This window comes from Phocoena phocoena, chromosome 19 (assembly GCF_963924675.1).
Source record: "Phocoena phocoena chromosome 19, mPhoPho1.1, whole genome shotgun sequence".
Lineage (NCBI taxonomy): Eukaryota > Metazoa > Chordata > Mammalia > Artiodactyla > Phocoenidae > Phocoena > Phocoena phocoena.
The window spans coordinates 51,027,120-51,045,919 of NC_089237.1; the positions used below are offsets into that span (position 1 = coordinate 51,027,120).

At 53.4% G+C, this 18,800-nt stretch overlaps 2 protein-coding genes across 2 annotated transcripts; one reads left to right on the forward strand and one right to left on the reverse strand.

Annotated features, from left to right (window-relative positions):
- Positions 1-597: 597 nt before the first annotated feature.
- On the forward strand, positions 598-8,276 carry CHRNB1 (cholinergic receptor nicotinic beta 1 subunit). The gene is made up of 11 exons (XM_065897250.1): positions 598-661; positions 747-886; positions 1,472-1,516; positions 2,054-2,163; positions 2,268-2,376; positions 2,742-2,889; positions 3,364-3,573; positions 6,431-6,654; positions 7,148-7,329; positions 7,684-7,831; positions 8,136-8,276. The coding sequence occupies exons 1-11, from the start codon at positions 598-600 to the stop codon at positions 8,274-8,276; spliced, it is 1,521 nt and encodes a 506-aa protein (XP_065753322.1).
- Positions 8,277-12,615: 4,339 nt separating this feature from the next.
- ZBTB4 (zinc finger and BTB domain containing 4) lies at positions 12,616-16,233 on the reverse strand. Its single transcript, XM_065897701.1, has 2 exons — positions 15,191-16,233; positions 12,616-14,527 (listed from the first exon to the last, which is right to left on the reverse strand). Exons 1-2 carry the CDS (start codon positions 16,231-16,233, stop codon positions 12,616-12,618), a joined length of 2,955 nt encoding a protein of 984 aa, XP_065753773.1.
- Between the last annotated feature and the right edge of the window lie 2,567 nt (positions 16,234-18,800).

The window sequence follows — 18,800 nt, forward strand, 5'->3', positions numbered from 1 at the left end:
TAGGATGGGAAAGTGGCCAGAACCATGGCATGACTGGACCTGTGCCTGGGTTGGGGGGACATGAACACTTAGCTACCTCAGCAGGAATTCCTTCCAGGTCCCCTTTAAAGCTGAGGTCTTTAGCGTAATGGGTCTAGAATAAAAAAGACAAATGGGACATAGCTTTGAACCCCCTCAAATGAGGAGACACCAATTCAGCAATAAGTCCCACCCTTCTCCCTTACAGGTCAGGCCAAGGAGGGTGAGGGCCTCTTGGTCTCTAGACCTCATACACCCCTCCAGCTTCTAACTGAATAGAACTTGCTTTACCTCAGCTGGGTGTTAGGTACCCAAAAAGGCTCTGCTCCCAGGGGACCAGTCTCCACTCCATGCTTTCTCAATTAAAGACGATTTATACAGTTGAAGTGTTGTCTGCCATCTGTGGGTAGCAGGCTTTGGCAGTCGCTCGGGGAGGGATCAAGTCCCAGGGGCGGGGCGGGTAGGCTGGCGGCTGCCCCCCAATAACAGGTGCACATTCCTGGGCGCCTCGTCACTTCCCCTGCGCTGGCTGTCCTGGTGGCTCACCCAAGCGGACTCACTGAGCGACGCGGGCGGGCTATGACCCCAGGGGCGCTGCTGCTGCTGCTGCTGCTGGGGGCGTTGGGGGCGCCATTCGCCCCGGGTAAGTCTGGGCCTCAAAGGGGCAGTGACAGGGCCAGAGGTCGTGGCCGGGCATCAGGGCTTCACTCAGTTCTCTCCTCCTCCAGGCGCCCGCGGCTCAGAGGCGGAGGGCCGACTCCGCGAGAAACTTTTCTCGGGCTATGATAGCTCGGTGAGGCCGGCGCGGGAGGTGGGAGACCGCGTCGGGGTCAGCATTGGTCTCAGCCTAGCGCAATTAATCAGCCTGGTGAGGGCGCACGCGGGGAGTTGAGGTCTGGCCCACTAGCCGGCTGGGGGGCGTGGCTTTAGGCAGGGCGGGACCCAGGGACCACTGTGGGCGGGGTCCGGGACGAGGCCAGGCTGGGTGACTGACGGGCCGTTAGTAGAGATTGGGTCGAAATCGGACCAATGGACAAGCTGTGGGCGTGGCTGCTGGACGGGCCAGGATGGGGCCGGGCAGGATGATGAACGGGCCTGTGGGCAGATCTCATAGTGGAGCTGGGGCCGATGGACAGGCCGGAGAGCGGACCTTGGGGCGGGGTCATAGGCTGGGGCGGACCTTGGTGCCGGACAGGGTCAATAAACAACAGCGGGCAGAGATTCACTCCGGCCGGTGCCGGGACTGGTAAATGAACTGGCTGGCTGTACGGCCAGCAGGAAGTTTACGAGATAGAGGCGGAGCTTAAGCCAACGCAGTTTATAGGAGGTGGGGCTTGAACCCAAGAGGGTGCGACTCAGAAAAAGAGGGGAGTTTCCAGGGAGAGTTTACCCACCGAGCCCCTCATTTCTCTACACTGACATCATATCTACCCTTTAAACTTTTCCCTTCTAGAACGAGAAGGATGAGGAGATGAGCACAAAGGTCTACTTAGACCTGGTACGGAGACCCCCGCAGGGTGGGAAAGGGCGGGCGTCCCGCTGCCTTTACAATTTCCTCGAATGTCCCTCCCAGTAAGATTTTTTTTTTTTTGCAGCACGGCCTCAGAAAACACATTTATAACTGAAACAGAAGCTTCAGGAAACAATACCTATCTTTACTATGGGAGCTGCATTCCATGCATTTTTCATTCTAAAAATTTTTTTTAACACTGTTTTGGGGCCACTCATTTGATTCCGGACCTATGAAAAGGGTCGTTAACTGCAGTTTGAAAACCACTGTTTTAGAGGCTAGCGTGCAACCCCCTCGTTTTTACAGAAAGAAGAAACTGGGGCCCGATGAGAGAGAAGGGGAAATTAGTTGATAGGGTCCCAAAGAGTGGAGGTGGAGTCTTAAACAGAGCCCCGGCCTCCAGAACCACAGACCATGCCTGCGCGGCTCTCCTCCCTTGCATTCCCTGCCCGGACTTCCTTCGCACATCCCAAGACTCCTTCCAGCCTCCAGCCCCAGACGGCCCCTCAGCCTCTGCTTCCCTAGGAGTGGACTGACTACAGGCTGAGCTGGGACCCTGAGGAGCACGAGGGCATCGATTCACTCCGCATCACTGCCGAATCCGTGTGGCTACCAGACGTGGTGCTCCTAAACAAGTAAGGATGTTCCCAAAGTCTGGGAGGTGGGGCAGGGCCTCTGGAGGGGCGCGGCCTCCGGAGGGAGGGGCCTGATCCTAGATGAGAAGATTCTTTCCCTGCAGCAACGACGGAAATTTTGATGTTGCTCTGGACATCAGCGTCGTGGTGTCCTCCGACGGCTCCGTGCGCTGGCAGCCCCCGGGCATCTATCGCAGCAGCTGCAGCATCCAGGTGTCCGGGCCCCACCTGGGAAGCTCAAAGCGCTCCTAGAGACCCTCACTCAGATATCCCTCCTCCATAATCCCCATGACCCTCACGTCTCTTTTACCCTTCTGATTTTCCGTTGAGTTTCATCTTCTCTGTCCACTTTCATTGACTTCCAGTCTTCCTCAGTGACCGCCCCCCTCCATTGTCCATGACCTCCCCACATAGCCTTCTTATTCCTCTGTGACTCCACTTCTCTGTGATCTTCCCCTGGTGGTCCCTATCTCCCTAGTGCCCCATATCCTCTGACCCCTGTCTGCCCTGTGACCTCCCCAACTCCCCCAGCCCTGACCAGCTCTCTGGCAGCTCTAGTGACTCTCCACTCCATCCAGGTCACCTACTTCCCCTTTGACTGGCAGAACTGCACCATGGTGTTCAGTTCCTATAGCTATGACAGCTCAGAAGTCAGTCTGCAGACCGGCTTGGGTCCCGATGGGCAGGAGCGGCAGGAAGTGCACATTCATGAAGGCACTTTTATTGGTGAGTGGGCATGGCTCCCATGTCCATGGGCTTTATGATTTCCAGTTTCTAACAGGCTGATAAATATACTCCATCAGTGAGTCCCTGTGGGTTCAGCAAGATAGGTATAACTGTCTATATTTTGTGGTTATGGAAATTGAGACTTGCTCAAATTTATTAGAGATGGGCTGTCCAGCCCAGGGACCATATCTAGCCCCTTATTACATCAGTCCCCCGTGCTCTAGGATGTGGCAGAGAAAGCCATATCTGGGAATTCCCTGGCGGTCCAGTGGTTAGGACTCCACACTTTCACTGCTGAGGGCCCGGGTTCAATCCCTCGTTGGGGAACTAAGATCCCACAAGCAGCGCGGTGGCGCAGTGAGGCAAAAAAAAAAAAAAAAGAAAAAGAAAAGAAAGCCGTATATCTGGCACCAACAAAGACAGGTTCCACATCTGTGTCACCTTCTCTTCTCCGCCCCCCCTCCGCCACCCAAGAGAATGGTCAATGGGAGATTATTCACAAGCCTTCTCGGCTAATCCAGCCTCCAGTGGATCCTAGGGGAGGAGGGGAAAGACGGCGTGAAGAAGTCACCTTCTACCTCATCATTCGCCGGAAGCCTCTCTTTTACCTGGTTAACGTCATTGCCCCATGCATCCTCATCACTCTTCTGGCCATCTTCGTCTTCTACCTGCCACCAGATGCAGGTAAGAGGGGAAGGGGCCCAGCACTCCTTCTTACCAATAGCTCAGGTTCTTCCTCTTCACCCATAATACAGGGAAGGTTTTCCTGCCAACTCAAGCCTTCATGAACTGTGCTTCAGCAATCTCACCCAGGTTTTCCTTTCAGGAAGAGCCTTTGCCTCTGCATCCAGATTTCCCCTCCAACCTCAAGCTCTACCTCCCCTCTGCTGCTCACTTCTCTGCACCCAGTAGCTTCTGAACTCTTCCCTTCAGAATCCTAGGATCTCATCCTTGGAACTGCCACTCCTCTGACCAACAAACTCCCAGGCTCAGCTAACGCTTCCTTTCCCTTTCCCCATTCCTGGCATCCTCCCTCCCCCACTGGTCAAATGCTGCCTACTAGTCCCTTAACCTCCTGTGTCCCTTGGAAATAATAGCCAACATTTCTCTGGGAGACAGCACAATATGCTAACAGAGTAACCTTGGGCAAATTCCTTAATCTCTTAGTGTCCTGATCTGGAAATAGGACAGTCGTTGTCCCTCCCACAGAGGACTATTTTGAGGATTAACTGAGTTAATAGAACTATGCCTGGTACTCTGTAAGCTTTATGTAAGTGTAGGTATAGTCTTTTCTAATTTGGAGCACTTGCTATAAGATAATACAAATAATGTGTTACATATATTAACTCAGTTCTAATCTTCACAACTCTGTGAGGTAAGTACTGAATTGTCTGCCCGTTTCACAGAGGCTAAGTGAGTTTAAGTCATTCACCTTAAGTTGGTTGCTATTCCAACCCTGCTTAGTACTAGTCTGATCCAGAGACTGATATCCTAAACTCTCATATTCAAAGATGCTTTACTGGGAGTTCTCTGGTAGGCTAGTGGTTAGGATTCTGGGCTTTCACTGCTGTGGCCTGAAAAACAAAACAAAACAAACAAAAAGCACACGCTTTCCTTCTCTCTGTAATCAAGCCCTCTCTCAGTCTAGGCAAGGAGAGTGGTGCATCTCTAGAACACACTTCCACATGTAACTTCTCCTTCTTCCTGGAGCAAGGCAAATCTTGGAACCCAATATTACAGGACTAAAGTAGAACACACCAAAATAGTTATTTATTTCAATACCTTCCATGAAGTTTGCAGTGCCTGTTGTATGCCACAGTAATAACCAGCCACCTGGCATATTCTCACATACTTGGTTTCATTTTTAGATCCTTCAATTTGCTATATAGTTCCTGCCCTAGGGGCCGGTCCATTCATTCATTTAACAATACTTGTTGAACATCTGTAATGTGCAAGGCACTGGGAATACATCAGTGAATAAAACAGACAAAAATCCCTGCTCTCATGGAGTTTATATTCTAGTGGGGAGACAGTCAGTAAACATAATAAACCCATTGGATAGTATATTATTATTTTTTAACTAATTAATTAATTTATTTATTTAGGCTGCGTTTGGCCTTTGTTGCTGCGCGGGGCTTTCTCTAGTTGTGGTGAACAGGGGCTACTTTCGTTGCAGTGCACGGGCTTCTCATTGCGGTGGCTCCTCTTGTTGTGGAACACGGAATCTAGGCGCGTGGGCTTCAGTAGTTGTGGCACGTGGGCTCTAGAGCACAAGCTCAGTAGTTGTGGCACACGGGCTTAGTTGCTCCGCGGTATGTGGGATCTTCCCGGACCAGGGCTCGAACCCGCGTCCCCTGCATTGGCAGGCGGATTCCTAACCACTGTGCCACCAGGGAAGTCCTAGATAGTATATTAGGAGAGGTCAATTCCTAAGAAGGAAAAATAGGAAAAGGGTTTGGGGAGGATGAGAATGGGGGTAGGGGTTGCAATTTATTTATTTATTTAAACAATTTTATTGAAATATAGTTGATTTACAATGTTGTGTTTCATTTCTGCTGTACAGCAAAGTGACTCATTTACAGATATATATATTTTTTCATATTCTTTTCCGCTATGGTTTATCACAGGGGTTGCAATTTAAAAATAGGATGGTCAGTGAATGCCTCACTAAAAAGGGAATGTTTGATCAATATTTGAACAAAGACTTGAAGGAAGTGAGAGAATGATCCTGGTAGATATCTGGGGGAAGAAATTACCAGGAGGAGTTAACAGTGAATGCAAAGGTTCTGAGGTGGGCGTGTGCCTTGCGTATTCAAGAAATAGCCAACGTAACTGAATGAAGTAAGCAAGAGAGAAAACAGTATGAGATGTAGTCAGAGAGCTAATGGGAAGGCCTTGTAGACTTCAGTAAGGACTTTTATGCTAAAGGCGATGGGAAGCCACTGGAGTGATATGATCTGATTTACATTTTAACGGGATCAATCCGGCTGCTCTGTTGAGAACAGTCAGCAGGGGGCAAAGGATGAAGCAAAGAGGAGGCCTTTATAATAACTCAGATCTGAGGTAATGGTGGCTGGTACCAGGATGGTAGTGGTAGATATGATATGTCATCAGTTTCAGGATATATTTTGAAGATAGAGCCAATAGGGTTTGGTATGGATTGGATATGGGATGAGAGAGAGGAGAGCTGAGAATGACTCAAAGGGATTTGGCCTGAGCCACAGGAAAGGTCGAGTTGTCATTTATGAACTGAGGCAGACTATGTGGGGAGTCGGTGGTGAGGAAATTAAGTTTTGGACATGTTAAGTTCGAGATGTCTAGTGGACACCCAAATGGAGAGGTTAAGTAGGTAGGTGGATACAAGTGTGGAATTTAGGGGAATCAGTCCAGGTTGGAGGTATAAATGTAGTAGTTATTTGCATGCAGTTGGCCTTTCCAAAAGCCTGTCCTTGAGTGGGCTGGAAACACGGTCACTGATTATGCCAGGGAGATTGCTTTCTGGCAAAGCCTAATCCTTCCGCCTTCCCCTCTGTCCCCCAAGGAGAGAAGATGGGGCTCTCGATCTTTGCCCTGCTGACCCTTACTGTGTTCCTGCTGCTGCTGGCAGACAAAGTGCCTGAGACCTCCCTGTCTGTCCCCATCATTATCAAATACCTCATGTTTACCATGGTCCTCGTCACCTTCTCAGTCATCCTTAGCGTCGTAGTCCTCAACCTGCACCATCGCTCACCCCACACCCACCAAATGCCCCTTTGGGTCCGTCAGGTAAGAAGATCTCCTCTCCAACCTGTGTTAACTCTCAATCCTAGTATTTGGCTTTTTGTCCAGGTATCGCTCCTCCCTCCCACCAACTTCAACCTTCCCTTTCACAGACCTGAGGGAGAACTACAACTCCTGGTAGAGTGTCAAAGTGCCAAGGTCTTTGGGTGTTGAAATGTTGTCCAATTAATTTTATCCTCCCATCATTAACATTGCGTAGATCCCAGACTCTCTTCATCAATACTGCCCATCGTGGGTCCCAAGGAAGCATTCTAAGGGTTAGGTACTATCAGGGTGGAAGCCCTCAGAACTTTCCTTTCCAGTCAGGATGCCTCCTAACCCACTTAAGAACTCTTGGGCCGTGTAGTTGCATTTCATCTGTGGGACGCATGCACGCATGCGCAGGAATGGGCACGTGCCGTGGGGGTGGTTGGCGGCTTCCCTTCTGGTCTGAGAGCATAAGAGCCCCCTCCAATACGCCTCTTCTTCTACTCTGCAGATCTTTATCCACAAACTCCCTCCGTATCTGGGTCTGAAGAGACCCAAACCTGAGAGAGACCAGATACCGGAGCCACCTCCTATACCTCTCAGGGATTCTCCAGGAAGTGGCTGGGGTCGGGGAACAGATGAATATTTCATCCGCAAGCCACCAAATGATTTTCTCTTCCCCAAACCCAACAGGTAGTATCTACTCCCCATCGCCCACGTAGAAGGGAGAGGGAGAACTACACTTCCCAGGAGACTGTGCGGAGGCAGGCGTCCTAAGCTCCCGGAGGATGTCGTGGTTGAGCATCATGGGACTTGTAGTATCCCTTCTGTTGCCCACTTTGCGGGGAGGTGGGAACTAAAGCGTAAGGGAATAGGAGGAATTGCGGAAGGCTAGAGAGGTCGCAGCTGTCGGAGAGAACCTGAAGTGCTCTCTCACGTTTTGAAACCTGGATGGGCGTTGGAGGAGGGAGTTGGGGCGGGGCCTAGAGCACCCGCGCAGGCCGTCTTTGCGCCCCGGTCGTAGCCAAATAGACTCGCCTCTTCCAGGTTCCAGTCTGAACTGTCTGCCCCGGACCTGCGGCGATTTACCGATGGTCCAAACCGGGCTGTGGGCCTGCCTCCCGAGCTACGGGAGGTCGTTTCCTCAATCAGCTACATCGCTCAACAGCTGCAGGAACAGGAGGACCACGACGCGGTGAGTCCAAAGAGGGTGGGCCTAGGCAAGTCCTGGGTGGCCTTGGCTCCACCCGCAAACTTAGGCTCCGCCCCCAGCACTCGATTTTATTTCTGATTGGAAGTTTGCCTCACTTGGTCCCGCCCCCTGGTTTCCGACTTGTTCTTTACTCACCTCCGTCGCCCGCAGTTTCGCTCTCTGCTATTCTGCGGGCCCGCCTTTGTCTCAAAGCCGTGGTAGGAGCACCTGGGTGCGGTACGGGGCCTTGGGGCCGCCTTCCCTGGGGGTCTGGAGCTCAGGAACAGTTTCCTCTTCCTACCCCCAGCTGAAGGAGGACTGGCAGTTTGTGGCCATGGTGGTGGACCGCCTCTTCCTGTGGACCTTCATCATCTTCACGAGCGTCGGGACCCTCGTCATCTTTCTGGACGCCACGTACCACTTGCCCCCTCCCGACCCCTTTCCTTGAGGACGAGAGGGCCGAGACCGAGGTTCTCGGCCAGTTGAATTGAGAGTTTGGTAGGACTCTCAAGTCCTATCCCTTTCTGCATCTTAACTCCTTCACTAGGAGTCCAATCCTCTCATCATTTCGTTTCTAGGGAGGAAGCCCAAGGGGGACTGGGCAGATGAGGGCCTTGGGCCCACCAGAAATGCACTATCCGCTTATTTACCCTTTGGCTCCTTGAAGAAGTTCCATTGGATATTCACATCTAGGTTGGCAATGAATGGAACAAAGAACAAGAACTAGATTGTAAGCCTTCTGAGGGCAAGAACTATGTCTGTTCACTGTAATATCCCCAGCACCTAGCACAGGTCCTAACCTATACAGCCGGTACCTCTGGTTGAATGAACAGGGAATTGTTTTTTTCTGTAAGGAAATACACTAAGTAACAGTGTTGTTTTTTTTTTTTTGCGGTACGCGGGCCTCTCACTGTTGTGGCCTCTCCCGTTGCGGAGCACAGGCTCCGGACGCGCAGGCTCAGCGGCTATGGCTCACGGGCCTAGCCGCTCCGCGGCACGTGGGATCTTCCCAGACCGGGGCACGAACCCGCGTCCCCTGCATCGGCAGGCGGACTCTCAACCACTGCGCCACCGGGGGAGCCCAAGTAACAGTGTTTATGTTTGCATGTTGGGACTAGTGGTCGTTTTTTCTTTGTTTTCACCTTTCTGTAGTTTATTGTATTTTGTAATATGTATTATCTTTAGGATAAAAAAAAAGGTTATTTCTAAAAGGATGCATTTGTAATGAGGATAAAAAAAGCACACTGTAAAAACCTCAAGTTCCAGCTTTGGTGCTCAAACTTTGGACAAGCTACTAAACTGCCCTGTGCCTCAGTTTCCCCATCTGTAAAATGAAGCTAATAATAATATCTGCTCCCTAGTCTGAGGATCATATGAGAAGATGAGAACAAAAGCATTATACGGTATACATCAGAGGTTACAAACTGGTGTGTTTCGTTTGGCCCATGTTGTTGGCCAGCAAAATTTAAAATTTGAATTGGTTTGCTACTTTTAAAATGTGGATATTTCACAGAGAAATTTGGATTTCTGGCTTCTCTTGAAACTTTTTAAGAACTACAGTAGCACCAGGTCTGATTCCCCTGTTGGCAGCAACCTGCTAGAGCTGATTAGTGGCTGCCCACTCTGGTCAAGGTATTTGTATCAGAATTCCTCCAAGGCCCCACCCACCTAACCACTCATTTTACTTGCCCATGCCTGCATAACACTAGACAAAATACAGGGGAGGGGAGGAGGGACAGGGAGTTGAAGCCCGTGGGAGGCCAGGAGTGGAACAAGAAAGGGTGTTGGTGTCTCTTATGGCCGTCACACATTTTGCGCCTGTTTCCTTTCCGTTTGGAGAAAGGGCTTCACCTGGGAGATGAAGATCTTGTGCCCAGCAGGCTCTGTGAACTGGACTGCGTTAATGTTTGTGCCTGGAGGTCAGAGCAAAGTCAGCTTTAGCCTAGTGGCTGCAGCAATTACAGTGAAGTACCTAGGGTCAACAGGCTCTCACACCTACTTAATTGCTGGAAGTTGTTGTCCTAAGAGGGAGAATAGGGCTACAACTTGTAGGGATCCCTGTGGGACAAGGTTAGCATGTCCCTGTCCAGCCAGACCCACCAGCCACGCCAATAATTGCACCTGGCATCCCACTGCGGAGCACAGTTCGTTTGTCTTGTTGGTTTATTGGCCTAGAGAGTTGGACACACACACAAATGCGGAGATAAATATTGGTCAGTTTCTCTAAATCTGGGTCCTCACTACGTATAGAGCTAGAGTCTGTAGAATTCTAAATCTTGCGTGCTGTGGCACAGAACCAGTGGCCTTCCCACTCCACCGTCACCCTTCTGCCCAGGGAACATGGGGAAAGAGGGCACAAACTGACAAGACTTAATAATTTTCAAAAGACAAAATTGCAAAATCCCAAATTTCCAACGTGTGAAATTCACAATATTCAAGTTCCCCAACTCAGATACATGTATTTTAATCGCCATTTCGCCACAATCTCTCTGGTTGCCCAGAACCACCGAATTCTGGAAACTATTTTCCTAAATCATATTTTCAAAAAAATAAATGTCTACAGTCTCAGTTCTCCCAAAATGTCCATGGTTTTAGAATTTTGACCTGTTCTGAAATTCAAATTCCCTGGTCCATCCTCAACCCCTTCCATCTCTGTGCCTTTTTGCCTCAGAGGAGTGCAGGTTAAGGATATAGGGGGACTGTTATCGCACCTGCCCCCTGCCTCCAAGGCCTTCCTCAGTCTCTCTTGTGGTTCCGCTGTGTATATATATATATATATATATATATATATATATATATATATATATATATATATTTTATATATATAATTTGTGTGTAGATATATATGTATTCTTTATTATGTACTTCTTTTCGCAGTTTTTCTAAAGTGCCAGAAACAAGATTTGTGGGAATTTTTTTTGTGATTTTTTTTTTTTTTTTTTTTTTTGCATTTTTCCCCGTTTTAAACTTTTCTCCCCCTTAAAAATTGGAACTCGGTATGGTACATTCAGTAGGAAACTCTTCACTCGGACTGTGGCCAAGACCAAGAAAAGTGCAAAGAGACAGAGGAGGAGTGAAGGAGCGACACTCCTCCGTGGTTAACATTCAGGGAGCCTGTCGAAAACCTCCCCTTTCCGTATGCTGGGAGGGCGAGAAGAGGCAGGAGGTTGATCCTGTCCCTCCCCCCAAACCCCCTCCCTCCAAAAGCCATGATCTTGCCCTTTCAGCATCAGTTGAGAGGGCAGCCATCTTGGCCCCAAAAAACAGTAGCTGAGAAAAAGGCTGCCATTTGGATGACAACTTTTCCCCTTTTTAAACTGCACTCCTCTAATTCCCATTTTTCAAATTTGCTCCCCCAAACTGGCTCTCCCCTCGTGAGCTGTTTTTTTTTTTTTCTGGGGGGGGAGGTGGGTGGATGGAAAATGTTCATCCAATCACAGAGTGGGGAGGCCCAGTTATCAAAGAGAATTAGGAGCAAACATTTCTTCAACTCCCCCACTGGAAGGAAACATAGGGACCCCTGACCAGGGTTAACTAGTGCAAATTAGGGATTAGGGACTTTTAAGGTCCCTGTACCCCATCCCTAGGCTGGGATCTTTGGGTGTGGGGAACTGAGTCAAAGATGGGGTGTAAGGTGCTATTTTGCAGGGAAAGTTGGTGGGGATACCCCAAAGCCCACCAAGGGAGTAGGATGGTTCACCAAAAACCATCTGGAGTGATTGGTGAGGGAAGTGATACTGGGGGAAAAAGGGGGTTAAGGTAAGGATGGGAGGTCATGTGCAAATCTTGGGCTTACCCACCCATCCAACCCCCATCCATTTTTCTGGCTATTTGGTCTAGTCTGGGAGAAACCATCGGGGAAAAAAACAGGGAGAAAGTAGATTCCCTTCCCCATCCCATATAGAGCTCCTCCCTCCTGGCCCCCAAATCTGGTTTAGCCCAGAAGAGGCCATATGTAGAGGCAGGAAGAGGTGCAATCTACCTACTTCTTTTGCCTTGGAAGAGTCTGGGGCTCACTAGATTTGAGGGTCAAAGTAGGGCTGAGATTGGTGCTGCCCTGGGCTGGGAAAGTACTCAGCCATGGAACAGATAGGTAGCCCTCCCCCCAGCACCTCCTTGACCTGGATGGGAGAGGCCATCTCCAGAGTCTAGGAGTATAAGGGGGAATATGGAAGATCCAAAGGCATGGAAGCCAAGGAAGGGATGGCATCTTAATGTGAAGGAAATGGGCACAGAAACCCACCGTCGGGAAGAATGGACTCCAAAGCCACACTCCCAGGTGAGTAAGTGTCAGGTATCACAATGGTCTGGTCCAGGCCCTGGGCCACAAAGGATGGAATGTGCTGGGAAGCATCTGGGCAAGGGCTTAAGAGAAAGCTTCAGAACGAGGGGGGAACATTAGGTGAGAGAGATGGTTTCCCCCTAGGTTTACGAATCAGGGGGGCGGGTTAGACATTCAGAGCTGGTGGGGGCTATGAGTAGAGATTCATTTAAGTATATTGCTCAGTTGCCCCAAGGGCTGGAGAAGGGATGGGAGCTGGCCCTGCCCCTCACGGAGGCCATTCCCTGGAGGAGAACTGAGAGGGGAACCACCAAAGATCCCTTCCCAGGTGGTGGGAAAACTACAATCTCACACAAAGCAGCCTGACCCCTGAGCTCCAGAGGCCCCCAAGTCCCTGCACAGGAGTGTGGAGGGGCTCCCAAGGGGCAGGGAGGCCAGGGAGCTGGTAGTGGCGGGGGTTCAGGGAGGGTGGCATCTGGTGAAAGGGGGGATCTGGGCCCAGAGCTCACCCCACATCTCCCTTCTGGGTTCTTTCAACCCCTGCCCTTTCCCCTTCTCCCTTAGGGGGGACTGGTGGAGGGAGAGTTGGGGGCGGTGGAGTTGGGGGGGTAGGGGGTGCTGCTTGCGGGTTGACTGCGTAGCCAAAGACCCCTGGTAGGAAGGGAAGGGCCCCCCCACCCTTCTCATCAGGTAGGACCATGTTAAGAGCAACTGGGAGAGCGGCCAAGTTGCTGAAGTTGTAAGGGTAGGCGGCAAGAAGCTGGGGCCCATAGACGAGTGGGTAGGGCTCAGGGTAGAAGGTGACTTTGGCAGCCCCCATCCCCTCCATCCGGTCCCCCCGCCCAGCCCCCACTGGCCCCTCACTCCCAGCTTTTCCCCTGCCACTGCCAGATTCCCGGCCACTCCCGATCAGAGCCAGTGGAAATTCCTGCACAGGTGGGTATGCATAGGTACCCCCTCCTGCCACCACTGAGGGCTCCTCCCCCCCTGAGATGACAGGGTCCTGGAGTGAGGCGGTTTTGGAAGCTTCCTCAGCAGCAGCGCTCCCGCCACCCGCCTCCCCGCTGGATGAGGAGACTTGCATCTCTTGGGGAGCCTCCTCCTTGACGTCCCCAGCTCGGGTGCCAACGCAGCCCTTGGAGTAGGCAATGACAGGCGTGGGGGTACCCCCGGGCCGCTCGGCAGCATGCCTCTGCCCGTGGCGGCTCAGGGCGGCTGCCGTCTTGCACACCTTGGCGCAGTGAGGGCAGGCGAAGCGGGTGGAAGGCTTCCGTCCAGCCCGAGAGTTGTGGGAGCCCCCGCCGTGGGCCTCCTGGTGCTTGCGCAGCTTCCTCAGGGTGGCAAATGTCTGGGCACAGTCCCCGCAGCGGTGCCTCCGCTCGCCACGGGCACGCCCTGCGGGGCCCTCGGCCGCCGGGGTCTCCTCCCAGCTCCTCCGTTCCAGCTTCTGTCTCCAGCGAGGCGGCCGGCGGCCTCTGGGCATCCCGCCGCCCCCGCTGCTGCCCGGGCCTGCGGCTCCAGCCTTGCGCTTGGGCTTGTACGAGTAGTAGGGCCTCCAGAGCTGGTCCTCCCCGCCAGCCTTCGACTCCTCCTCGTCCTCCTCATCCTCCTCGTCCTCCTCCTCGTCCTCCTCTTCATCCTCCTCCTCGCTCTCCTCCATCTCCTCTCCGCTCAGCTCCCCAGGACGCAGGTCAGTTTCTGAGATGCGGCGCTTGACAATAGCCTCCTCGCCGATTCGTACAGTGATCTGACACAGTGGAGGTGGAGCCTGCAGCTGAGAGGGACCCCCGCCCCCGCCAAGCCCACCAGCTGGCTTGGCCGTGTAGGTCAGAGTCCTTGTGGCCCGTGGGTTCCGGCCCTTGGCCTCCTCCGTGGCTGTGGCTGGGCTGCCGGCTGTGGCTGGGCTGGCTGGGGCAGCTGCAGGCACAGGGGGAGGAGGTGGGTACTCACGTTTTTTGGGGGGCCGTGGCGGAGCAGTGTAAGTGATGACTGAGGCGGCTTGGGCCCCCCCTGCGCTGGCCGGCCCACTCCCTGTTCCACCACTGGTGCTACCCCCATGTACAATGACAGAGGGAGCTGGGTGGGCAAAAGTGATGACAGACGGTGGGGGGCCAGGCTCTGGGGCAGGTGGGGGTCCGGGTGGTGGGCTGGCCGGCATTGCCGCAGGGGCCGGAGTGTTGAGGCTCGGAGAAAGGGGGGCCTCGGGGGCTCCCTGGCTGTAGGTCTTGTAGGGCCGCTTGGCCGCCCGCATGGGGAGCAGGCGGTACAGCTTGAGGGTATTGAGCTTGGGCTTATAGCCTCCATTGGGCGTCTTCTCACTGGCTAGGAGGCCCGGGCTAATGCCATGGAAGGCTCGCTGGTGGGTCTTCAGGTTATAGTAGGTGACAAAGGTCTCCCAGCAGAAGATGCACTGGTACCTGGGCCAGGACGGCATGGAACAGGGCAGGGCCAGAGCCAGTTGAGTCAGGGGCCGTGAAGCTACGGCCTCAGCTTCCCACATCCTCTCCTGCCTCCGCTCAGACCTTGGACTGCCCCAGCCATTTGCTCACCCTCCGTAAAGGCTGCTTGTCTCACCCTGCCAGCCTCAGAAAGGACACCAGTCCCAGTACAGTGCCCCCCACTGGCTGTGAGATGCCAGGCCTCAGCTGTTCCGTCTGTGAACTGGGAATAATCACACACCTTGCCTGCCTCCCAAAGCCTTCTTCTGAAGCTCACATGACAGAAGGGGGAAATGCCTTATGAACAGGGGTGCATTACAGCTGTTGCTGGACATGCCTGAGCTCCCTAGTCCTGTCCCATGAAGCAACTTTCTCTTCCTCGGTCTCTTCCACATCACCAAGCCAGGACATGACACCTGGAGGTGCTAACAAACATCAGTGGAAGGAAACGGGGCTGAAGGGAGGCAGAAGGGTGAGTGATGGAAAGCAGGTGAGCAGGGGCTAGTGGGTGAGCAGGCGTCTCAGGATGAGTTTCTAGGCCCCATGCTCTGCCCATTCTCTCCCTTGTCCCTGTGATCCCTGAGTGGACAAGGTCCCATGTGACCCCTCCCCCCACCATCCCCGGCCGTGCAGGCCACTCACCTGCGTTCCCCGGTGTGCCACACCTCGTGCTTGGTACGGTACTCAGCCAGGGCGAACACCTTCTCACAGTAGCGGCAGGGGTACTTCCTCCGCCACGAGTGTACATTGCTGTGCCGCTTCAGGCTGGACAGGGTCACGTAGGAACGCTCACAGGCCGCGCACACGTACAGCACGTGGCCGCCCACCACCTTCACCACGTGCTCGGGACCACCTCGGAAGCCCACTGGTGGGGGCAGGGCTGAGGCGTCCACTCCTGAAGGGCCACTGGGGCCAGAGCCCCCGGCTCCCAGCCCTGCAGACCCCCGAGTGCTGGCCCCCCTACGACACTGTGCCTCATGGGTCTGCAGCCGCTTGGGATGGATGAAGCTTTTCCCACATCGGGGGCAAGGGAGGGGCCGCCGGGGCAGGGGAGGCTGTGAGTCAGGGGCCTGGGCCTCAGCCCTGTCACCCTCCCACTCCCCAGCTGGCCTGGGCCCAGGCCCGAAGTTGTCTTCTTCAGGCTGCGAGGTGGCCATGGGGGCTGGGGCAGGAGGTGCCCAGGCATCACCTCCCTCCCCCAGGCCCTGCAGGCGGGAGATGCCCAGACGCCGCCCCAGAGCGCCGATCTCTGCCACGGCTGCCCCGTCCCCTCCACCACCGGGTAGTGCCAGCCGGGCACTGTAGATGAAATTGAGGACATCAGAGAAGGCAGCTGCTGGGACCCCTGGCAGCTCCAGGACCCGGGGTGGGGATGAAGCGGGAGGTGAGGGTGGAGGGGGAGAGGAGGAGGAGGAGGAGGAGGAGGAGGAGGAAGAAGCTGTGGTGGAGGCAGGGTTGGGGGCAGAGCCCCCAGTAATTGGTGGGAGGGGCAGTGGGGCTGAAGCGAGCAGGGCCTCTCTGAAGAAGGGACTAGAAGCAGCCAGGACGCTGCGGTGAGCAGGGAACTTGGTGTCTCCGGCTATGAGGGTGACGTCACAGAAGAGGCCACGGAGCCGCTGCTCATTGAGCTGGCGCAGGACGGCGGGGGCATGGGACGGGTCTGTCACCTCTGCTGGGGGGGGCATGGCGCCAGCCTAGATGGAGGAGAAGAGGCCAGGGGAGGATCTCAGAGGCTGGGCAGAGGGCGGGGGCCTCTAAAATCAGAGGTGAGCTGGGAGGGGGTTGGGGGCTGTTGGCCAGAGACGGGTGGAAGGCTGACTGACTTCTGGTCACGGAAGTGAGGGGTTAACCTTAGCCACCCCACGTCCGGCCAGCATCCAACGCCCAGCATCCAACGCCCGTGTGTCAAACATCGGGGGCTGGTAGAGGCCAGGAATACCTCAGGTCTTGATGAAGGTCAGGGGTCAAAGACTTCCAAGCCACAGACTAGCGAGGTAAGCAATGGACACCTCTCTCCCACTGGGAGGGGGAGGGAGGCCCCACAGCCTCTGCTGACCATTTCTCAGGACACCCCGGCCTGGACAACACGGCTGCTCTGCTGGCCTGCTGCCTCAGGCCCAGCCTCCCGCAGGGCAGACCTCTCGCACCACCTCACCTGAGAGCACAGCCAACATGGAGCAGAGCGGGGGTGGCTCAGCGAGTCCCTTCTGCCGGGCCTCTTCCCTCTGTGGGGAAACAGAAACCTCAATAAGGGAACCGGACGGGAGGGGACCCAGGAGGTGGGGGGTGGTGCAGTGTGCAGGGCCAACGAGGCCCAGGCTGCTCTGCAGACCCTGACCCTCCTGGGAGCCCGACAGGTTATTTGCTGAGCTGCCTCCAGTTGGACCTAGGAGTTCACACAAATTATTGCAAAGCCTTGTGCTGCTGGCCCCCAGAAGTACAGGAACAAGATAATTTGCATATTCCCAATTTGCCTCAAAACAATCCAGGAGCATAGTTCAATCCCGTAGGTCCAGGGAAGCCTGCTGGATCACTCTCAACTCCCTTTGGCCCAACCTTCGGGGCTCAAAGGAAATCAAAGATTTGCATGTTGTCTTTCACTATAATAGTCTCATTTACATATCAAGATAGATTTGTTTGAGCTTTTTCATTGGACCAAGCTGCTAGATATTCAAATTAGGAGAGGGCCTCTTGACATCCAATCTTAGAGGGGGTTTCTGGCCTAGGTGCCAGGTGACCACTGAAGACCACAAATTCTTGCACACGTGCCAGCTTGCTCCAATCTCTGAAGGGCACTAAAAGGCCACCAGACCGGAAGTGAGGAAGCTTGGGTCCCACTCCTTATTCTGACAGCTGGTGGCTTTAGGACTTTGGCTTAAAAAGGGGAGGGTGGGGAATGCAACCCCTATCTCACTCTTGCTGGGAGGCTCATCCAAAAGGAATAGCAGGCAGCCCAAATGTGAGCTGTGGTGGTCACTGCCCAGAAAGCACCTCACAGCCTCGACTTTGGGGGCTAATTTTTCAGTTGAAGATCTCAATTCCAGAGCCATAAAGTAACTTAGCCAAAGACACACAGAGCTGGTCATAACAGGTGGGGCCTGTTCACAGACCCAGGCCTCTTGACCTAAGAGCAGAGCTCTCGGCCCCTCTCATGAACCCTCCACGAGGCCTGGGAGCCCTCCCCTTGCGTACGCCCTGGGTCACACATGACCTCCGAGGTGTCCTGCGTCAGGAGTTCCTCATACAATTCCCACCCCCCAGAAAACGCTCTCTTCCCATTTATTACTCATACTATCTGGGCTAAGATGTCTTCCCTCCACAGCCCATTTCATGTTCCCGAAAGACTGCTCTGAGCCCTCTCCCCGAGGACGAGGAGGGTGGTAAACAGGGGAGATATCCAAAAGTTCTAACAGCCCCGACTGCCAGGCACACACCTAGGTCAAATGCCTCTCCATCAGTTGAGTTGCTGGATTGCAGGTGGGTCAGGAATCCAGGGGAAGGGGCCCCGTTCGCGGTCTGGTGTTCAGTTCTGTTTGTAAAATGGGGAAAGAGAGCAAGGCCTCCCACTCCCTTCTGTGACAGCCACCAGCCAACAGGGACCCCCAAGAGTTGATGCTTTTACTTGCATTACCTCATTTGTTCCTCATCACTACCCTAAAAGGTAGCAGTTAGCTTCTTGACTTTAAAGTGACAGGCTGAGGCTCGGAGATGCTAGGTAGCTGCCCAAGGATATATGACCAGTTAGTAGCAGGGCTGGGATCTGATCCCAGGAAGTTTGGCTCAAAAGCCTGCATTCTTGATTATATCACATCAGGATGAAGGACACGTTTACAGCTGTGATACTGTGATATAACGAGAAATAAAGTTGACCTTTGAACAACATAGGTTTGAACTGCACAGGTCCACTTACACGTGGATTTTTTTCAACGGTAAATATGACAGCACTACACGATCCGAGGTTGGTTGAATCCGAGGATGCGGAACCTTGGATACGGAGGCCCGATTGTAAGGCTATACTTGGATTTTCCACTGAGTGGACAGTCTGCGCCCCTAACCTGCACACTGTTCGAGGGTCAACTGTAATATATTCGGTCTTTGTCCCCATTGCTGACACAGAGCTCCTAAAACTCTTGTAATTTCCCAAGTAACAGGGGTGCTAGGAGAATCTTATGCTAACATTTGGTCTTTGAGCTCAGTTCTTGACATTAAGCTCCTAAACTCCTTGGAATTTCCTGGGTGATAGGAGAGTCTC